This window comes from Aptenodytes forsteri, unplaced genomic scaffold (genome assembly GCF_000699145.1).
Source record: "Aptenodytes forsteri isolate BGI_AS27 unplaced genomic scaffold, ASM69914v1 Scaffold68, whole genome shotgun sequence".
In the NCBI taxonomy this organism is placed as follows: Eukaryota; Metazoa; Chordata; class Aves; order Sphenisciformes; family Spheniscidae; genus Aptenodytes; species Aptenodytes forsteri.
The window spans coordinates 319,108-336,491 of record NW_008795382.1 but is presented as its reverse complement, the minus strand read 5'-3'; the positions used below and the strand labels follow the sequence as shown (position 1 = coordinate 336,491).

The window sequence follows — 17,384 nt, the reverse complement described above, 5'->3', positions numbered from 1 at the left end:
CTACACACTTACAGAATCTTAGAATAGTTTGGGTTGGAAGGGACCTCTAAAGGTCATCTAGTCCAACCCCCTGCCGTGGGCAGGGACATCTTCAACTAATCAGGTTGCTCAGAGCCCCGTCCAACCTGACCTGGAATGTTTCCAGGGATGGGGCATCCCTGCGCTTAGTGTGCAACTCTTAAAAGCTATGATTTTATAACAGTACTTTGAGTTTTGTGATTTCATTTTTAGCAGGGATCAAAGGGTATTGAACAGTCTTTGTACTCCTTTATAATATAATCTTAATCTTTTTTTAAATGTATGCATCTTTGAATTCAAGTGAAAGTGCATGTCAACATTTAGAAAGCTTTTATCCCAGCCTAGAGAATTAAAAATTCCTGGTATATTTAGTAATAAGAATATTGTTCACATCCTCTTTGGATAATAAATGATGTGAACTGATGACATTTTGCTTCTCACTACAACTTCTTGTAACCACATGGACTTAGAGAATAAACAGAAATGTAGTTTATTTTGTGAGCACATCAGATGTGAAAACTACTATAGTTAAGCATGTACTTCAGCTAGTTGATTAAACAAACCTTTTAGGACAAGACAGTATAAAAGTAAATTTTACCGTAACTTGTCACTGTTCGTATATTTTGGGGAAGAACACTCATCTAATACAACTAAATGCTTGTTCAGTGAGGTAATCTGCTGTCATCAGTGTGCTACCAAGACCAGAGTCATACAGTTTGATAGGTGCTGATTTATTGTTGGCATGGTGGGAAGGTGCCATGTGGTGTGCATCTTCAGAGAGAGATTGGTGCTGGAAACTCGGTGAAATAAATGGATAAAATCCTGCTAGAGGGACTTAAGCAGTCTTGGGGGCTCGACTCTAACAGCCCTTTGCTTCTCGCATGTAAGACAGCAGCACAGCTGGCCCAGATGCGGTTATGGACTTGAATGTGGTCCAAAAAATGCTCTTGGGGGTAAAAAATCCTGCAACTATTCATTCTTCTTATCCTCCTACCAGTGTCCATCCAAAGACTGTATTTGCACCATGACGTAAAGGCTCTTCAGACAGCCTGCTCACAACTGCTGACTCTCTATACACTTGGCATGGCATGGAGTTTAATTAAGGAAAAAGATTTTATGTGGGTGTCTAGCATAAATGCCCCATAAGTCACCACGAGCAGTGTCAAGTCCCAGTGTTGGCCTTACTAGTATCGGAGCAAATAGCCACTAGGTCTGCTGAAGGGAAGATCCACTTTGGTGGAGACACTGGAGCCCAACATGGTTGTATCGCTGATTTATTGTTAAAATTCCATGGGATAGGAGGGAGAGAAAGGGCATAAGGCACCCTGATAAGTACTTGATTAAAAGTATTTGGAAAATTGTGAACTTAAATTGAATGGTTTTGTGTCTGTCCTCAAATTGTCATTACCTCTAGTGGAAGAATTCAAGAGACTTTTAATAATTCCCGAAGCAGCAGCAGCAGCAACGTATCATTGAAAAGCTGGTATTTTTTATAAAGGATGGTTTTGCTTGTAATGCTTCTAATGAGATACTGAAAACTGGAATGGTACAGTATAGCTGTATGTACCTGGGTCTGCTGGTGGCGTTTGAAAAAGGATTTGGAGACTCCTCTGTGGGAACAGAGGGAAGGAAGCCTGAGCTCCCAGTAATTCATTATGCTGAACAATTCCAGGTACACTTCATGTATTGGGCCTAAAGAGGAAATCTCAGTTTAAGGCTTTGCTGAGTTGAGGACTTTGGCCCTGCCATGGTGTGTTGGACTTGCCAAGTCCATCAATAACAGTCAGTCGCTCAAGTTGCACACCGCTACTCGTTTGCTGCTGTAGTGTACAGCTTCTCTGTCAGGCTGCTCTGAGTCATTTCTGAGGCTGAGCTCTGCTGGAGATGGGATTCCAGATTTATGCAGAGAGAAATATTTAGCGTTGTGCTAAGATATGTTTTTGTTGCAGGCAATATGGTCCCCTTATGGTACAGTAGTCTTGGTACTCCTTATATCTCAAGAAGCTGACTTAATTGCGCACTAAACATAATTCTCTGGTAGGAGTAGCAGTACTATAGTAACATGAAAGATTTGGCATGTGAAGCATTTTTAAATTTACTTCCTACGTAGGTAAGCCTTAACTTTGTGAACAGGAGCTGTGAGATCTTGCAAATTCCAAGGAGGACTGGACAGTTACCAATTTTGTGTTCAGCAGATAAACAGCTACTTGACTTTTAAACTTTTTAGAATTTGGAAAATGAAAAATCAAATTTGTATGTCTTTGAAGGAGCTGTATTTTATCTTCACTAATTTCTTGTAACAAGAATGTTTTTCCATTTGGCTTAAAAGTAAGGAAGCGATGTTTGTTTGGTTATGAGTCACTTCTGATATTTCTCCAGATAGATTGTGTAGATAAGCTGCAGAGAGATTTAATGTACAAATTGCCTTCAGAGACACACGTGTCCACTGGAATCCACTTAGGGCACACTGAGGGGTTTGGGATGTGATGCCACATAGCACCACTTAACTTTGACATTGATAATCATACAGTGATTTTTATTAAATCTTATCAATATAGTAGTAACTGTCTTCATCCCTCACTTCCTCTAGGTATCTGTCAGCAAGATAACTTGGAGGGGATAAAAATAAGTTGTTAATTCCCAGAATATAGCTACAAGCAATGACTTTAGCAGTTCTGGCACGATGATCAATTTAAACACTAACAGTGATTCCTATATGTATGTATTTTTTAACCAGTCATACTGCATGGTGGTCATTTTAAATGGAGATCTGGCTGTCCTGCGGTAATTGCTCTAATCAAAATGTCAGGAGCAAACCCCTATGTAGCATCACAAACTGTTGTTAGTGAGATATTTGGAGCGCCTGTGGTCACGACCCCCGCAGACCTGACTGTTCCAGTCAGAACGTGTGTGCCATCTCTTTCCATTTTCATTCCCTGTATTTACCACTCCAAAACCCCGTGGTGTTTCCTTTTCGTTCCTCCTGTTGTGCGCATGACCACTTAACTAGACCTGGAAAGAAAAGTTAATGGGAATTGAAAAATCCCTTTCAACCTTACTGGCGTTATTGATGTTTGTATTGAAATCTCAGAGACCTTGTTTAACCCTTGATTGCCTTCTGCACCTTCCCTAATGCATCCATTAGTGTTTTTCTTGGAACAATCTTGTGTGCCAGGCTCTCCAGTTTTGTTTTAACGGATTGAGAGCAGTTTGCTATCAATCTCTAATTGGAGATTAGAGTCTCTAATTGGAGTCTGTAATTTTTTCCCCACTGATTTGCCTGTTACTGTTATGACAGTAATGAAGTGACAGCGATACAACTTCACCTTTTGCCTTCAAAAACTTCCAAGGGGCCACAAGCACCGGGCTGTCAGGGCCCCGTTGGGGCTCTGTTCACAAGCCTGTTGGGCAACTCTTCAACCTCAGGTCTGTAGGGTTATGAGGAATAGCTTAACTACTATATTGCTACTGATAATAGCGGTGAAACCACAGAGGTGTGAAAGTGTGCCTGTTCCCCAACCCGCTGTTTTGTGCAGCTGTTAAAGGCGTACTTCCTCTTCTCACTCAGCCTGCAGCAAAGCACAGTGTATGTCACTAGCACAGCAAATACCTCAAGCTACGTTACATGAAGCATTACAGACAGAAAACAAGCCTGGAATTTTCTGAGATGTCTTTGGGAGCCATGTACTCAGTTCATTGTGTTCTTCGGTGTAATTTGGGTACTTTCGTATATTCTGTATTGCCATTTATAAGCCTCTCTGGATATCTGATAAATACCTCTGGAAGAGCTTCCTGAAAAATATTTTAGTCTGGTGGTACATAAGGAGATTTGGCCAGAATATATCCTACTGCTTCTTGTGATGGCTCAGAACTCATTGCAGAGGGTCTCTTACCTCTGCATGGCTGTGTCGTGCAAGGTGACCCCCTGCAGCTGAGGCGTGTTTTCACTAATTTCAGAGTAACCAATTTGTCTTGCAAATAAGCAAGGAAGAAACATAATAACTTTATTTAAAAGATAGGTTTATGATTTAAACCAAGGATAGTTTAGCTTGGTGTCCCCTGCATTGCTTAACACTTGGACGCGTGTTAATGGTAATGAAGTTTCGGTAAGACGCTCCCGGCTGCAAGCCTGCTCCTGCGGTGCCCGGGGTGGGCAGCTCGGGGATGCCTCTGCACTGGGCCATGTCCTGCAGCTGGAAATCCAGCCCAAATGCAGCATTTCAAAACCCTGCCCTAATCAAACCTGCTTGTCTGTCACCACATCATTAATAATCCATCAATCTTGATTCCTAACTGCAGGATAATAGAGTGGAGGATCAAGTATTGACTCTTTTTAATTCTGTTGGGACCTTGCTGTGTGTGTCAGCAACAAGACAGCATTCTTCAGATGGCTTTCACAGCGCATGGTAATGAGCAAAAGACTAGTAATCATCAAATAACCCCCTATTAAAGCCATAGTGAGAAGCGTCAACTTCAGCTGGCCTCAGTATGAAAAGCTTGCCGATTTGATGCAGCTTGTAGCAAAATGGTTTAAAAAGATCTAAACAGAGTGGATAATATCCACAATTATCCAGTGGTGTTTCATTAGAAGGAGATATCGCTGTGCGGTGCGGGGCTGCCTCTGACAGGCGGTGAGAGTGACGAGCAGCGACAAGCAGCACTTGAGTAACACTCTGGACTAACAAGCAGATGGGCCCGGCGTGGCCAGTGGCCATGGGTGGGTCTGCTGGGCTTGGGTCCTGGTGTGGGAAAGCAAGAGAGAAGGTGCTTAGCTCATCGTGTGTACCTTTAATAGACATGACTTAAGCCACATTTTCTAAGTTCAAAAGTGCCTGTGTTGCTGCGGCTGTTTTCCTGAGGCTCATCATTCAGTGTTCATTTAGACCTGGTTGGGAACTTGCAGTGTAAATGGTTTTGCACACACAAAGATGCAGTTTCCTTCCTGAGACATAAGTATAATATAAACATATCTTTGTAAGGAGTCTCTGCATGCCCTGGAAGGAATTCTTCCCCACCCAGAGCCTTCCACCATGCTCTCCTTGCCTGTTTATCCTGGACATCTGTCATATTTTTGGAGATGCAAATACTGGATTCATAAAACAAAATTGAAAGAGGAAAAAGACCAGATTGATTCGGAAAAGTTTCAGTAGTTTGGTTCCCAAATCTGCCTGGGATACTCTTTTCTAAATAGCAGATTTCCAGCAGGAGGGGATGTTTGTTTTGAGGTCGTTTGGGCCTTTTTTTTTAAAGGCTGAAGTACATTGCTCATGCTTACAAGATTCTTTGTATTCTAGGTACCTAAATGTCCAAAAAAAATCAATTTATTCTTTGTAGCAGTCTATTAAAAATCTACCAGTTGCAGAGCGCAAATGAACTGAATATGGTTGTTAACCGAGGAAGATTGAAACCATGACATGTTACCAAAGACAGAACAGCTTCTACTTTTTAAAGAGATGGCATTGTGTTGGTGAGAGGTTTTCACAGTCATCTTTGAGCCAGTTGGTTTCTAACTGATTGCCCTATGGTCCAAGCATCTTATTTCTTGATTTTGTTTGTTTGCTTTTAAAAAGGTACTGGTTTCTGTGTACCTGTAGAATTGCTTGTGTACACCCAACATCCCACATCTGAAATGTTTTGGGCAGAAAGAATCACAGTGGCAGGAAAACAGAGACTTTTCCAGGGTCGGTGCTGCCCAGTGGCTGTGTGTCATGGTCACGGGTAGCTCCGGCGGGAGGCAGGGACGGGGGCTGGCGTCTCAGGGGTGCACTATAAAGCAGTGTTGGAGCAGGGGCCTGGCTGTGCTGAGCGGGCACGACTGGCACTGGCGCCTCTCTAATGGGGATGGGTGCTGCATAGCAGGAGGAGCTCTGTGCTGCTGCTGCAACTCTGTTCGCTCACGCTTGTGCGCGAGGATGGCGGGGCATTGGGAAGTGTGCGGCAGTGGGCCTGGCGCCAGCCCTGTGATGGTATGCAAACCTGTCGTGATCTTGGAGCAACTTTGGCTGTGGACAGTCTCAAAGAGCAACATCATCACTTGCTCACTGTCAAACAACAAAAGTTGCTCTTGCAAATCAGCAGGACTGAGGGCTATTAAATCCTTTGTGTTTCTGAAATATTGTCTGGTTTTTTTCTCTCCAGATGGCAGCTCTTCAGAGTCCTTTCTATGGAGACAAAATGAACCTGTTTTCTCTTTGCCAAAAAATAGAGCAATGTGACTACCCACCTCTTCCAGCTGAACATTATTCTGAAAAGGTAAATTGGGAGCATTTTTGCAGGGGAATGTGGTGGGGGGGTGCAGTGAAGTTCCTCCCTGCGCAGGAGAAAGGGAACTTGGGAGGAGAAGCCTCCCCACATCCAAGGCAGAACAGGAGATGGCCAGAGTGTCCTGGGTACCTTTAGGGCTGGCTAAGGAAACTATCATTTTGATGTCTGAATATTGACTAAATTAAGACAGAAAAGACTATTTCTTAATGTGGGGAATATTTTGAAACTGAAAGTCTGCGATGCTGGCAAAAAAACAACGAACCGTGGGAAAGCCCTCTCCTTCGCTTCCTTTCCCTTAAAATAACATACCATAAAACAGCGCTTAAATTTTTGTTTATGAAGTCTTCAGTGTGTAACAAGGGGGGAAAGATTCTTTTTAAGAAATAGAGGGGGGAGGAAAGCTATTCAGTTTAATGCAATAAGCATCTATATAGCAGCTGTATGGGGGCTTTTTAAAGTCTGGTTTTTGTGCATGTGAAAGCGAGGGATGGAGAGTGGTAGCTGAACCGGAGTATATTTAAAAAAAAAAAAAGTCACTGTGCATGCTTGCTCGGCGATATTTCACTTCAGCTGCAAACACGCGTGTTGTTTTTGTTCAGGGCCTTTTGAGATGGGTTTTTTAATTTTTCTTTCTCTTACCTAGACAAACCAGCTGTTTTTCCTTACCTCCTCATTCAGTTACAGTTGCCTTCTATTTGAAAGGAAATGGCTAATGTAATTCTAAATGTTCACCATATCCTTTGGGGTTTTCTTTTGTTTTGTTCTACCTCAAAGTTCTGAGGAGCAAGAGGCAGGATGCAGGGGAAATACCATATGTGGCCGGCAGCAGACAGTGTGGTCTCCACCCTGAGAGGGACCCTGCACCACACATTTTATGTTTTACTTAGTTTTTTACTTGCTAGGTAACTCGTGCAAAAAGATTATTTGAGAACTGTTCTGGAAAAGTGGATGTTTAAAATTTTTGGTTTTTTCCCCAAGCTGCCATAGCAGTGAGTCCCGGCTCTGTGCATTCACGTTTGCCATGCTGTTGTAGCATGCATTTCAGGATATGCCTGCTGGCAGCAAGAATTAGTGTAAGCTGACAGATGTGTTTCCTGTCTTTACAATTACTGTCTGTTTGCTTCCCTCTGGCAGTGCTAAAGAGTGTGTGTAGTGTAGTGATACAATCCAGGGTGAGAAGGATGGTTTAAAGCTCAAAGGCGCCAGGTCCCAGAGAACTAGACTCCAGATGGTGTTCATACACTATTAACAGAATGCCTGACAAAGTCTGGGGAGGGCTGTGCCTTTGGCTGTAGCTCATCTCGCTGCATTAGCTGCTGCTTCTGACTGAAACCGTAAAGAGCTTCAATTTTGTGAATATTGGAACATGACTCCACCATGAACCATATTTGGTTTAGTACATACTTTTAAAGATTGGCTTTTCAGATGCTTTTGGAGGGGACAGCCAAAGGGGAAGGTGTGTTGGTGTCTCCCAGTAGCCAAGCTAGATAAACCAGGCAGGCAGGATCGTTTCTTCTGAAAGGCTGGGAAATGTAGAGGCAGCTGCCTGCAGCAGCAAGTTGCACCAGAAAGAATTTGTTCTTCCCGTGGCTGGTGGGTGGTTATCTTGGTCTGGACGTACACGTTTTCCTTGAAGAGCGAATGTCTCTGTTTTAGATTGAAAGGGCAGAGTCTTCACAACCACTCTAATATGGTCACTGCCGCGGGTTTGTGAGTGATGTGGGAAAGCAATAAAGCCTTTACATCCTCCCGCCCGAGGGCAGGTGAGAGGATTAGGCTGTGCCACGCTACCAAAGTTTTCAGTGATGTTCCAGAGTCATCGTCATGTCTTTCCTTCACTTCGGTAGCATGGTCTCGAAGCAAAGCTTCAGCTGCAGGCTGACTGCTGATCACATGAATGTTTTAGTTGCAGCATTGTTTTAGATGAACAAGGCAGAGCATTTATTGAAGAATGCCTGCTTTAATGGTGTTCCCTTTCACTGATGTTCCTCTTCTCTGTAGCCTTTTGTGGCTAACCAGTCCAAATCCTCCCGTGATCAACTGGCGTGCTGCTTGTAGCAGGAGGAGGAGGAGCTGGGACTCCAGCCAGGATTAGTTTTCTATATCAGGAACAAATTTGCTAGTAATTGGAGATACTGGTTGGTGGTGCTTATCAAGGCTTGGTCCGCCAGTTCCTTGTAGATGATGGTGAAATGCCTGTGCTGTCCCGGTCATCGATAGAGGACAAAACTTCCCAGGCTGTGTTTAAGTGCTGTATTTCCATGGGAGCACAGCTACTGGTTGGACAAATTGTACTGATAGCACAGGCTCTGGTCAGAGCTTTTGAAGCATTTTAATTTGTTTGTGGGTGTTTTGTGGTGGTCTGTCTGATCAGGGCTGAGATATGTGTTAAATCTGTGGGGTCTCAGCTGTTACAAAGGCAGCAACCTCCTGCCCTCAGATGAATTAAGTCACCATAGCGGTTACCAGAGAATGGGCCAGGGCCAGGCAGTGGAGTTGAGTTTACTCTGGAGATAACCTGGCTAGGGGGTTTGTATTGCTCTCAGTGTGTACACACAAAATGACAGGCAAGGTGGTTAGCAGTAACTGCATTACACCATGTCCTTACCACTTGTGCTGCCTGTGTGCCCCTACCTCCATCCTGCCTGCGTGTTTGCTGCTCGGCTGCGTGCCGCCCTGCAGGAATCCCCTGCTGAAACGTGTGTCAGGCCCAGCAACAACTTGAAGCACAGGGCCTTGCTCCATCCAGAGCTGAAAACCTCACTGGGTACATTCAGTAATGCAGCTGAAGCTGTGTGCTTGATAGCTGTATGGTCGTGCTTTTAATTACCATTAAAATAATTGGCACTGTGGCTACCAAGGGGATGTGAGAAGATCAGAGGCTCAAGGCTGTTTCTCCCGGTGCCTCGGGGGTACGAGCAGCTTTCAGTGTCTGTATAATTAAAAGCTACAATCTTTCATGTGCACAATAAAGAGGTTTGGGAGGTGGGGAGACTTCAGCCCTTCTGCATTTTATTTATTAAACATAATCAATGACCAGTCCATCTTCTTCACAAAGGTTTTTAGGAAACACTGGTGTTTGACAGCCATGCTCTAGTATCTTAAGATAGATACACAAGTGCTGTTCAGACTTCTTATATTAAAAACCTTGAACTGGCTTGTTACCCAGGATTGGTGTGGGAAGGGAAGTACAGTTGTTGTGCAGGAGAGCTCTGTTCAGGACACGTTTTTAAACCCCTCCCTCTGCTTCCCCCTTTTCTCAGAGGCCACTTTCACTGGCGAGTCCATCCCCGCCTGTCAGCTCAGTCAGATTTCTGGTAGTGATCTCATTTTTCCTTCCTTCATCCCCATCCTGCTCATGCCACTGGTGCCTCCCTCTGCCCAGCGCTGCTTCCCCAGCCCGCACCCTTGGCGCACTCTGCTGGGTCCTCCTGCGCTGGGCTCGCTTCCCCGATCCTCCGACCTGCCGCCCTGTCTCATGCTTCACATTTCTGTTGACTGCGAGCTGCTGGTCATCTGAGGATACTGGTCATCTCTGCTCTGGTTCTCTGGAGTGAATAAAAAATCCCCCAGGAAAAAAGATTTATTTTTTTTTTTTTTTTTTTTTTAAAGAGCTTTGAAACTCCTGGTGTCAGGAGTAACAGATCAGAGGTGGTGGTTGCATTCTCTGTAGAGCCACACTAAACCGCTGAGCAGGGAACCCCTAGGTATATATATGCTACTAGTGTGTTGTAAATGATGATGTAAAATCCACTGGGTTGTGTGGAAGATTGAAGTCTTGGTGGAAAAGGCTCTTCCTGGCCCTTTTGTAGGGTGGGGGGGGACACAGGATGGGACGGATGGACGTGTGCCTGTAATCTGCCCAGGAACGTCTGCGTAAGAGAGCTTCCTGGCTCCTGTCCTGAACTCCAGTGGTCAGGCAAACATTCCCACAGCCTTTTCCAGTAAGAAATCGGCTGATCCATTCACATTTGCATGCCTGTTTTCCTGTCTTTCAGCTGCGGGAGCTGGTCAGCATGTGCATATACCCAGATCCAGATCAAAGACCTGACATTAGTTACGTGCACCAAATAGCAAAACAAATGCATGTTTGGACCTCCAGCACATGAACCATCTGCAAACACTCTCAAGAAGCCAGCACAGCTTAGTCTTACTTGAATTTTTTTTCTCAGATGAAACCGACTGGTGCCTAGTCACACAAGTGAGAAGGTTGAGCACTCGTAGCAAGATGCTCCATTATTTCTGCAGGTTATTTGACAAGGACTCTTACAAGGTGGTCATGCTTTAAAGTGAAGATTGTGAGGTATTGCAAGTGATTTTTTTCTTTTTTTTTTTTTAAGGCCAATAACATGTTACAGATGTAGATCATTTAAGGGTCCTTTCTTAAAACTGTTGTGTGTAATCTAGGATAGATGATATTAACGAGGGTGGCTCCATTATTTCTGCAGGTTATTTGACAAGGACTCTTACAAGGTGGTCATGCTTTAAAGTGAAGATTGTGAGGTATTGCAAGTGATTTTTTTCTTTTTTTTTTTTTAAGGCCAATAACATGTTACAGATGTAGATCATTTAAGGGTCCTTTCTTAAAACTGTTGTGTGTAATCTAGGATAGATGATATTAACGAGGGTGTCTGAACATTTGCCCCCCCCCCTCTATCTTAACTGTAATGTGAAATATTGAAATAATTCCTTCAGTGAAATCACTTTATACTAATGTAAGAATTACAGTAGATTTTGTGTAATTTGTATAACTGCTACTTTGCCTCTTCTGCAAATGGTTAATAGCAAATTCAGTTTTTACTTCGTATATTTTAAAGCAGCCATTTATGTGTTTTTATTAATTCCCTCCTCTTCAGACTTAGGAACTGGGAAGGGTTGGGGGGGTGGGAAACACATTTGTTTCAAGATTTCTTCTTTTTAATTGAAAATTTAGAGCTAGTATTTTGCTGATGCATTTATCTGTTAACTTGGCTACAGCCAATGAGATGAGTTAAGCATGTACCTGGGGAAAAAAGAAAAACATGCCAAACCAAGCATTGCTTCTGCAAATAATTTCTCTTTAAACTTATTTTCCCATTTGGCATGATTCTTTTTAGACTACAGGTTCTTGTTAAAAAACAGTGTTTATCTAAGCCAACTAGATTTTGGTGAAGATACTATTACAAGTTCAGTAGTACGTTAGGTACTATAGGTAAAACCTAAGCAAAGCAGTGTTTTAAACACGTTGAAAATTTTAAAAAAAGTAGTAAAATGCTATGTGTATCTAATTCTACATAAGGATCAGCCCCCCCTCTATTTAACTGTGAAAGCTAATTTACAGAATGTGAATTTTTATAAAATCTCAACCTGATTTGAAGGAGTCATCTTCTTTAACTACATGCAAATTTTCAACCAACTAAATTCATTCATTGAATCAATGATTTGTTTCATTACTGTCGATGAAAAATATTCACTGCTTTAGGAACAAACGTGGATTCACGTTCAAGTGTTTCCATTTCATCTGCCTGTTCAGAGGAACAGGGCTGCACTTAACGTTCTCGAGGACTACAGCGGGGGAAATAAATAAGCCTTTACTGTTACAGCGCTGCTTCCGTGTGTGACGGTGGCTAATGCCAAAATGTAGATTTGTGTGTGACAGTTCAAATGCAGCCTGTGCCTGTTTTTTTTCCTTAAGAGAAGCATACAATCCTTAATTTTTTGGAAATAAGATTAGGGTTAGAGGGTTACATACATATATATATGCTTTTAGTGGATTTTTTTTTAAACCTAATTTGCTCTACTTAAAGGAAAACTGCAGTGCCATCTTCAACTACTTCCTGTCAAATTTCAAAATATTTATATAGGGTAGCAAAGAAAAGCTATTAATTGCTGTGAATAATGTTGGTATCATTAATGCAAGGTGCCATTTTATTGAGTCTTCTCAGCAGAAAGTTGAGCCTGCTGCTCTCACAAGAGACTCGGGAAATTCAAATCGGCATGAGAATGTAGTGGAGGCACCAAATTGCTTCCAACATTCCCATACTAACTTGTTTAATTTATACCCAGCTTCTTTAGCAATTCTTAAATCTAAGACTGAAGACTGTCACTTTCACGCTGCAGATTTCCTTTAAGCCGTGGTGGCAGCTACACATTCAGAGGGATGGTTGTGCTGCGCCTCTCTTGGTGTAACACAGAAAACGATCTTTGGCTTCCAGGGAAGCTCAGCTTAAATTTGAGTATCTTGAGAAGTCTGGTCACTTTCTTGCTACATAAAATTTATTAGTGCTTATAAGTAAATGTATTTCAAAAGGTAATTTTTTGCAATTGTGCATTTTTAGATAAATAAAAAAAGGATTTACAAAATAAACACCTTTGTTTAAAAAAAAAAAGTCCAGTATTGAGGAAAAACTAAAAAAAAAACCCAAAACCACTGAAAACAGGCCTAAATGTGTGTGTGAAACTGTTCCTTACAGCTATCAGAAAACAGACGAATGGACTACATAAACTGCATCAGTTGTCCTGATGGAAAAATATGCATGAGCGTCTTTACCCTCTCAATTGTGGCACAGCTAAAGCTGGTTTTTGTGGATGGTTGTTGCAGGATGCTAAGACTAGGGCCTGGTACCAATTAACCTTTTGAAGCTGCCTGTGGATGATACACCTTCCCTTTTGACTAAAGGAGAAAACACTGCTGCAGGTAGATTTTCAGCTAGCTTTTCTTTTCTTTTTTAAAATAAGGATTATGTGGTACTGTATGAAACAGTCTGAAATCAGTTTATCTCAAATAGTACAAGCTCAGGATTTTAGGACAAAAAAGGCTCAAGTGGAAGCTTGTAGAAAAATTCAGGCAAGTAACAAGACAATTAGACTTCAAATTATGCTGTTTTCAGTCATGTAATTTAGAAATGAAAATGTGTGTGCCAGTGTGGAGGTTGGATCTACTCTCTATCCTGTCTCTATCTACAAAAAACAGGGAAGAATAAATATTAACATGTCATCCTAACAGTTATTTCCCTGCAGTAACATAAGTAGAAGCAGTCTGCTGTAGGTCAGGGTCAGCAGTTCAGAACCACCAGTGCTCACTATTTTCATACCATTTCTGATCTGGTATGTATCCATCAAGAAAAGAACATTATGTATGTTAAACGAAAACCTGTCAAATTCAGCTTACACAGAATCATTTTACCCTTGCTATTTTGTTCCTAGAGTGAAGTAACAAAACAGCTGTTGTACTTGGGTTTTTCTGCCCCACTGACAGTACGATGCTTTCACCCACTCCAGGAGCCTGGCTCTCTTTCACAGAGATAATACAGATCTTTTAGGGTGAAGTCCAACTTACATTCACAGCCCACAACACTCAGAGCGGGTAAGATGCTGCAGTTCTGTTCTGCATGAGCCTCACATTCTCAACAGTGTAAGAAGGGAAAAGCAGCAGAAGAAATCAGCACCACATAAAAACAGGAGTTGGGAGAATGGTGAGAACCCTCTTTATTCTGTATCGGCTGTGTATTTCTCTCGATGCTGCAAGGCTTCTAAACATAACGAGTGCTGGTCTCCAGTGACCCAGAATGATGAACACATGATGGTTCAGGACGTGTCCATAGTTTGTACAGTTTCATCCACCACCTCAATTTCCAGGAGTGCTACATTTTCTGCGAGAACAGCAGTAGTTCCTTTTTCACACTTGTATCTACCAACCCTGTTAAAGAAATAGGTGAAAATTAAGCTGGAAGCTAGTACTACATAGGAAAACTCTCATTTAAAATTTTAGAGCTAATCAGCTTTCTCTGGAAGTTTCCTGTAAAAGTCCAACATAAGTAAAGGGACTCTGCAAAATCTAAATGGATTGCAATAACTGATAAAGTTTCAGATAAACTAGCATTTGTAGGAAACAGTCTTTAAAAAAATAAACTACCAAGTAACTGGAAAGGCTCTTTTATAGAAATAAGTAGGATCTCATTACAGCATAGGACATTCTTGCTGTGAACCCTCACTCAAAGAACAAGCAATTTATTTATTTTTTTTGCAACTCTAGAATAATTTTACCAGTGTATTAGCTTTGTGTTAGCTAACATTTAACACAAAGCCTGTAGTCAAGCCATGCTTCTGAAATCTTAACTGCATCTGACTAAAGGAGCCATCACCCTTTTCACCCCTCTACACAGTGGAATCCAAAATCTCACTTAAAAAATGGGTAATAAAACCTCTCTCCTAGCTGACCACCTATAGACGTTTCTGCTCAGAATGAAGTGTCATGCTTAGGAAGTCGTACAGTAAGAAATCCAAAAGACCTTCAACTGGAGCAGTGCAATTCTTTGTGGCTTTGGCCATAGCATCTGCCTTAGAAAGAAGGGAAAAAGCAATCTCTAACCTCTACCACTTTGGCAGTGGACTGAAAAGTTGTACAACTTGTTAGACATATATAACATAAAAGTACATACTGCAAAATCCTTTAGCTGCCTTGGGGGCTGTGATTTCACTGTGTCATGCTGTGTCAGTAGTTCACTGAGCAACTGTCTGAGTGTTTAAGGTAAAATTTGCCAGCTCCTCTAACACTCAAATTTTGCTCACTTTAGCATTTCATCACCTCTGTATCCTCAACATTATCAGTATTACAAGACCACATGATACATGCTTAAATATAACCTTGTTCCTAAGAGGTCCATAGTTGAATGTTGTGACACAAAATTTAAGAGATTCATAATTACTGTCTTAAGGAAACAAGCAACAGAATAATGTCACCTTTGTGTAGGGTTTACAATACAGCCTCACATGCTGTGCAGACTTCCTGTGTGCTTTAAGGAAGTGAGCACTGAGAACTGTAAAATGGGGGGGAGCTGTACAAAAATCTGTCTTTTTGATGTGGCTTGCCAAATGGAAGAGCTAGGAAAAAAAAATATAGTTTCTACATAGTAGAAACAGTTAAGAGAAGACCATTCGATTAGGAAAGCATGAATGCTTACAAGCATTTTTTTAGTTATTTATACATGAAATGGGACTCAAGTTTAGTCCAACTAAAAAAGCTAAATACAGCAGTCACAAGATTTTCTATTAACTGTAAACTGTCCTTTCAACACATCACAGTATATTTCTGGATGATGTTGAGGAAACCTCAGTGATCAAAACAATGTCTGTGTTGTCTTAAAAATCTTGCATAGGGCATGTTTTCTAGCCACTGGCTAGAAGGGGCCTCTAGAAATAGAATAAATGACAACATAGTCACAGGCCAGAGTTGTGGAGTTTTCTCTTGGTTTTTAGTTTTGCCCCTGCAGTAAGTTCGCATATAGTGGCTCATGACAGGCTGTGCTGCCCCATACTGCTTTTTCAAATCCCCACACTAAGATTAGCAGAACTGCAGCGGGGTACAGTGATGCCGCTTTCTTACAGCGCACACATTTCGGTAAGAACACAGCAGAACAAGACTGTGTTGGTACCTGATAGCAAAAGAAACCCAAGTATCTATCTGCTCAGTCACAAATGCAAAACTTCATTACTTTCTCAAACTGCCTGAAACTCAAGAGCAGCCTCTTGGCCTGGTAAAGTGGTGGCAGGTAAGAAATTCATTGGTTTCCTTCACAGATCTGTACATAGCACTAGCAGCCTCTATCCAACTGCAGGTACAGCCACTAGTTTTGGTTTTCTTGTTTAGCTGGAATTCAACATACAGATCTGGAGATTACTCTGACAAAATTTAGTATTGTGGGAAGAGCGTGGATAACATACAGCTTCAGGAATACGAACCTGTCCCCCTTCCTGTTGGCCACATCATATGGACGGAGAAAATCCAACTTGTTCTTGCTTATAACACAGACATCTATGTTACTGCCGGAGCCCAGATCATTGTATATGCCAGCTGCAATGGCATCTCTCACAAGCTGTTTGGCTTCCTCTTCCTGGAAGAGTGAAAAAAGCTGTCATTGCACAAGTGTTGGCATTTCACAGAAATGTTTGTCCATGTGATGGTGGAAGGTGTGAACTCTCAGAACTATAAATGAGATACCAGCGCCTTTTTACTCACCGAAGTACTGCAGAGCATTAACAACAGTCTGCTGAACAGCGGGACTATCTACAGGGACCACCTTTTATCCTGTTCATGACCCACCACTCCCCAGGACGGATCAGACTTAGTAAAGACAGTCAAGGAAGCAAAATTAAGATTTCTGTCTTAATGAATGGATAAAATAAATTTTACAATTTTTATCTTCCAGGCTTTTGTGCACGTGTACATTACAAGTTCCCTGTAGAGCCCTCTGTGTAACAGTTGCATACAAATTAAAGATTCACACTAGTTTAGTTACAAGACTTCCCTAGGTAGGGACTATTTCATCATCCTCTGTAGTACCAAAATCATTTCTATGATTTTGTAACATAACTTGGTTTGCAAAATTTATTCAGCTCATCTTAATAGTGACTGTGTTGCAAAGCAGCCTAGCTCTGTACTGAATTGTAGCTGGCTACTATTTTTAATTCCAGTCCTGAACACAAGAGCGGAGAATTTAAAGAAACCTGCTGAACATACCAGTCAAACTAGGTACCTCTGTCAAAATACAGCAATTTGTAGTTAAGTTCTTGCCATTTAAGTGAAAAAATGGAAAATTTGTTATACTTTTCTGCTGTACACTTCAGAAATTCCATAGGTAACCAATACAAAAAATGTATTTAATGTAGTTCATTTAATGAATACTGTATTTATATATTTCAAACACATGTATTTCTAAATTACTTTGTACAACTAGTAAAATCATACTTGCAACAAAACTAGAATAGAAAACTAGAACAGGAAATAAAGCTCACCATTTTTATTGCTGCTGAAACCAGGCACTAACCCTGCAAAAGTTTTAATATTTGCTTTCCTACAGGTTTTGTATCTCTGCTTTCTTTTAAAAGGGCAAACACACAGCTGCTGAAATACACATGCTGCACATAACTGTTAGAAACTTACTATTTAGAAGCTGTCCAAATAGCCTGAAACAGAGTGCAATACAGTCTGCATTACACACACACAAGTAACATTCAGGTGAGTGTCTCTTACAAGGAAACACTTCAAATTCATCAAACTCTCCATTAAAATATTACAACAGATCTGTAATCATCTTAACCCCCCCCCCGCAAATTTGTGTATG

The 17,384-nt window shown here is 41.6% G+C and overlaps 2 protein-coding genes across 3 annotated transcripts in view; one reads left to right on the top strand and one right to left on the bottom strand.

Annotated features, from left to right (window-relative positions):
• NEK6 (NIMA related kinase 6) overlaps nucleotides 1–11,086 on the top strand; it is a 43,279-nt gene extending 32,193 nt beyond the window's left edge. The window contains exons 9-11 of one of the 2 annotated variants that reach the window (XR_657636.2): nucleotides 6,157–6,270; nucleotides 10,281–10,530; nucleotides 10,731–11,086. Coding sequence is in view for 1 of the 2 variants with exons in the window: in XM_009280576.2 (XP_009278851.1) it covers nucleotides 6,157–6,270; nucleotides 10,281–10,391 (225 nt within the window). In the remaining variant the exon portion in view is untranslated. The other variant, XM_009280576.2, reaches the window with a different exon arrangement.
• A 2,639-nt stretch (nucleotides 11,087–13,725) lies between these two features.
• PSMB7 (proteasome subunit beta 7) overlaps nucleotides 13,726–17,384 on the bottom strand; it is a 27,973-nt gene continuing 24,314 nt past the window's right edge. Inside the window, exons 5-6 of the mRNA XM_009280575.2 lie at nucleotides 16,003–16,154; nucleotides 13,726–13,960 (exon numbers count right to left, since the gene is read on the bottom strand). Coding sequence (XP_009278850.1) covers nucleotides 13,849–13,960; nucleotides 16,003–16,154 — 264 coding nt within the window. The 3' untranslated portion in view covers nucleotides 13,726–13,848. The remainder of the gene's footprint in view (nucleotides 13,961–16,002; nucleotides 16,155–17,384) is intronic.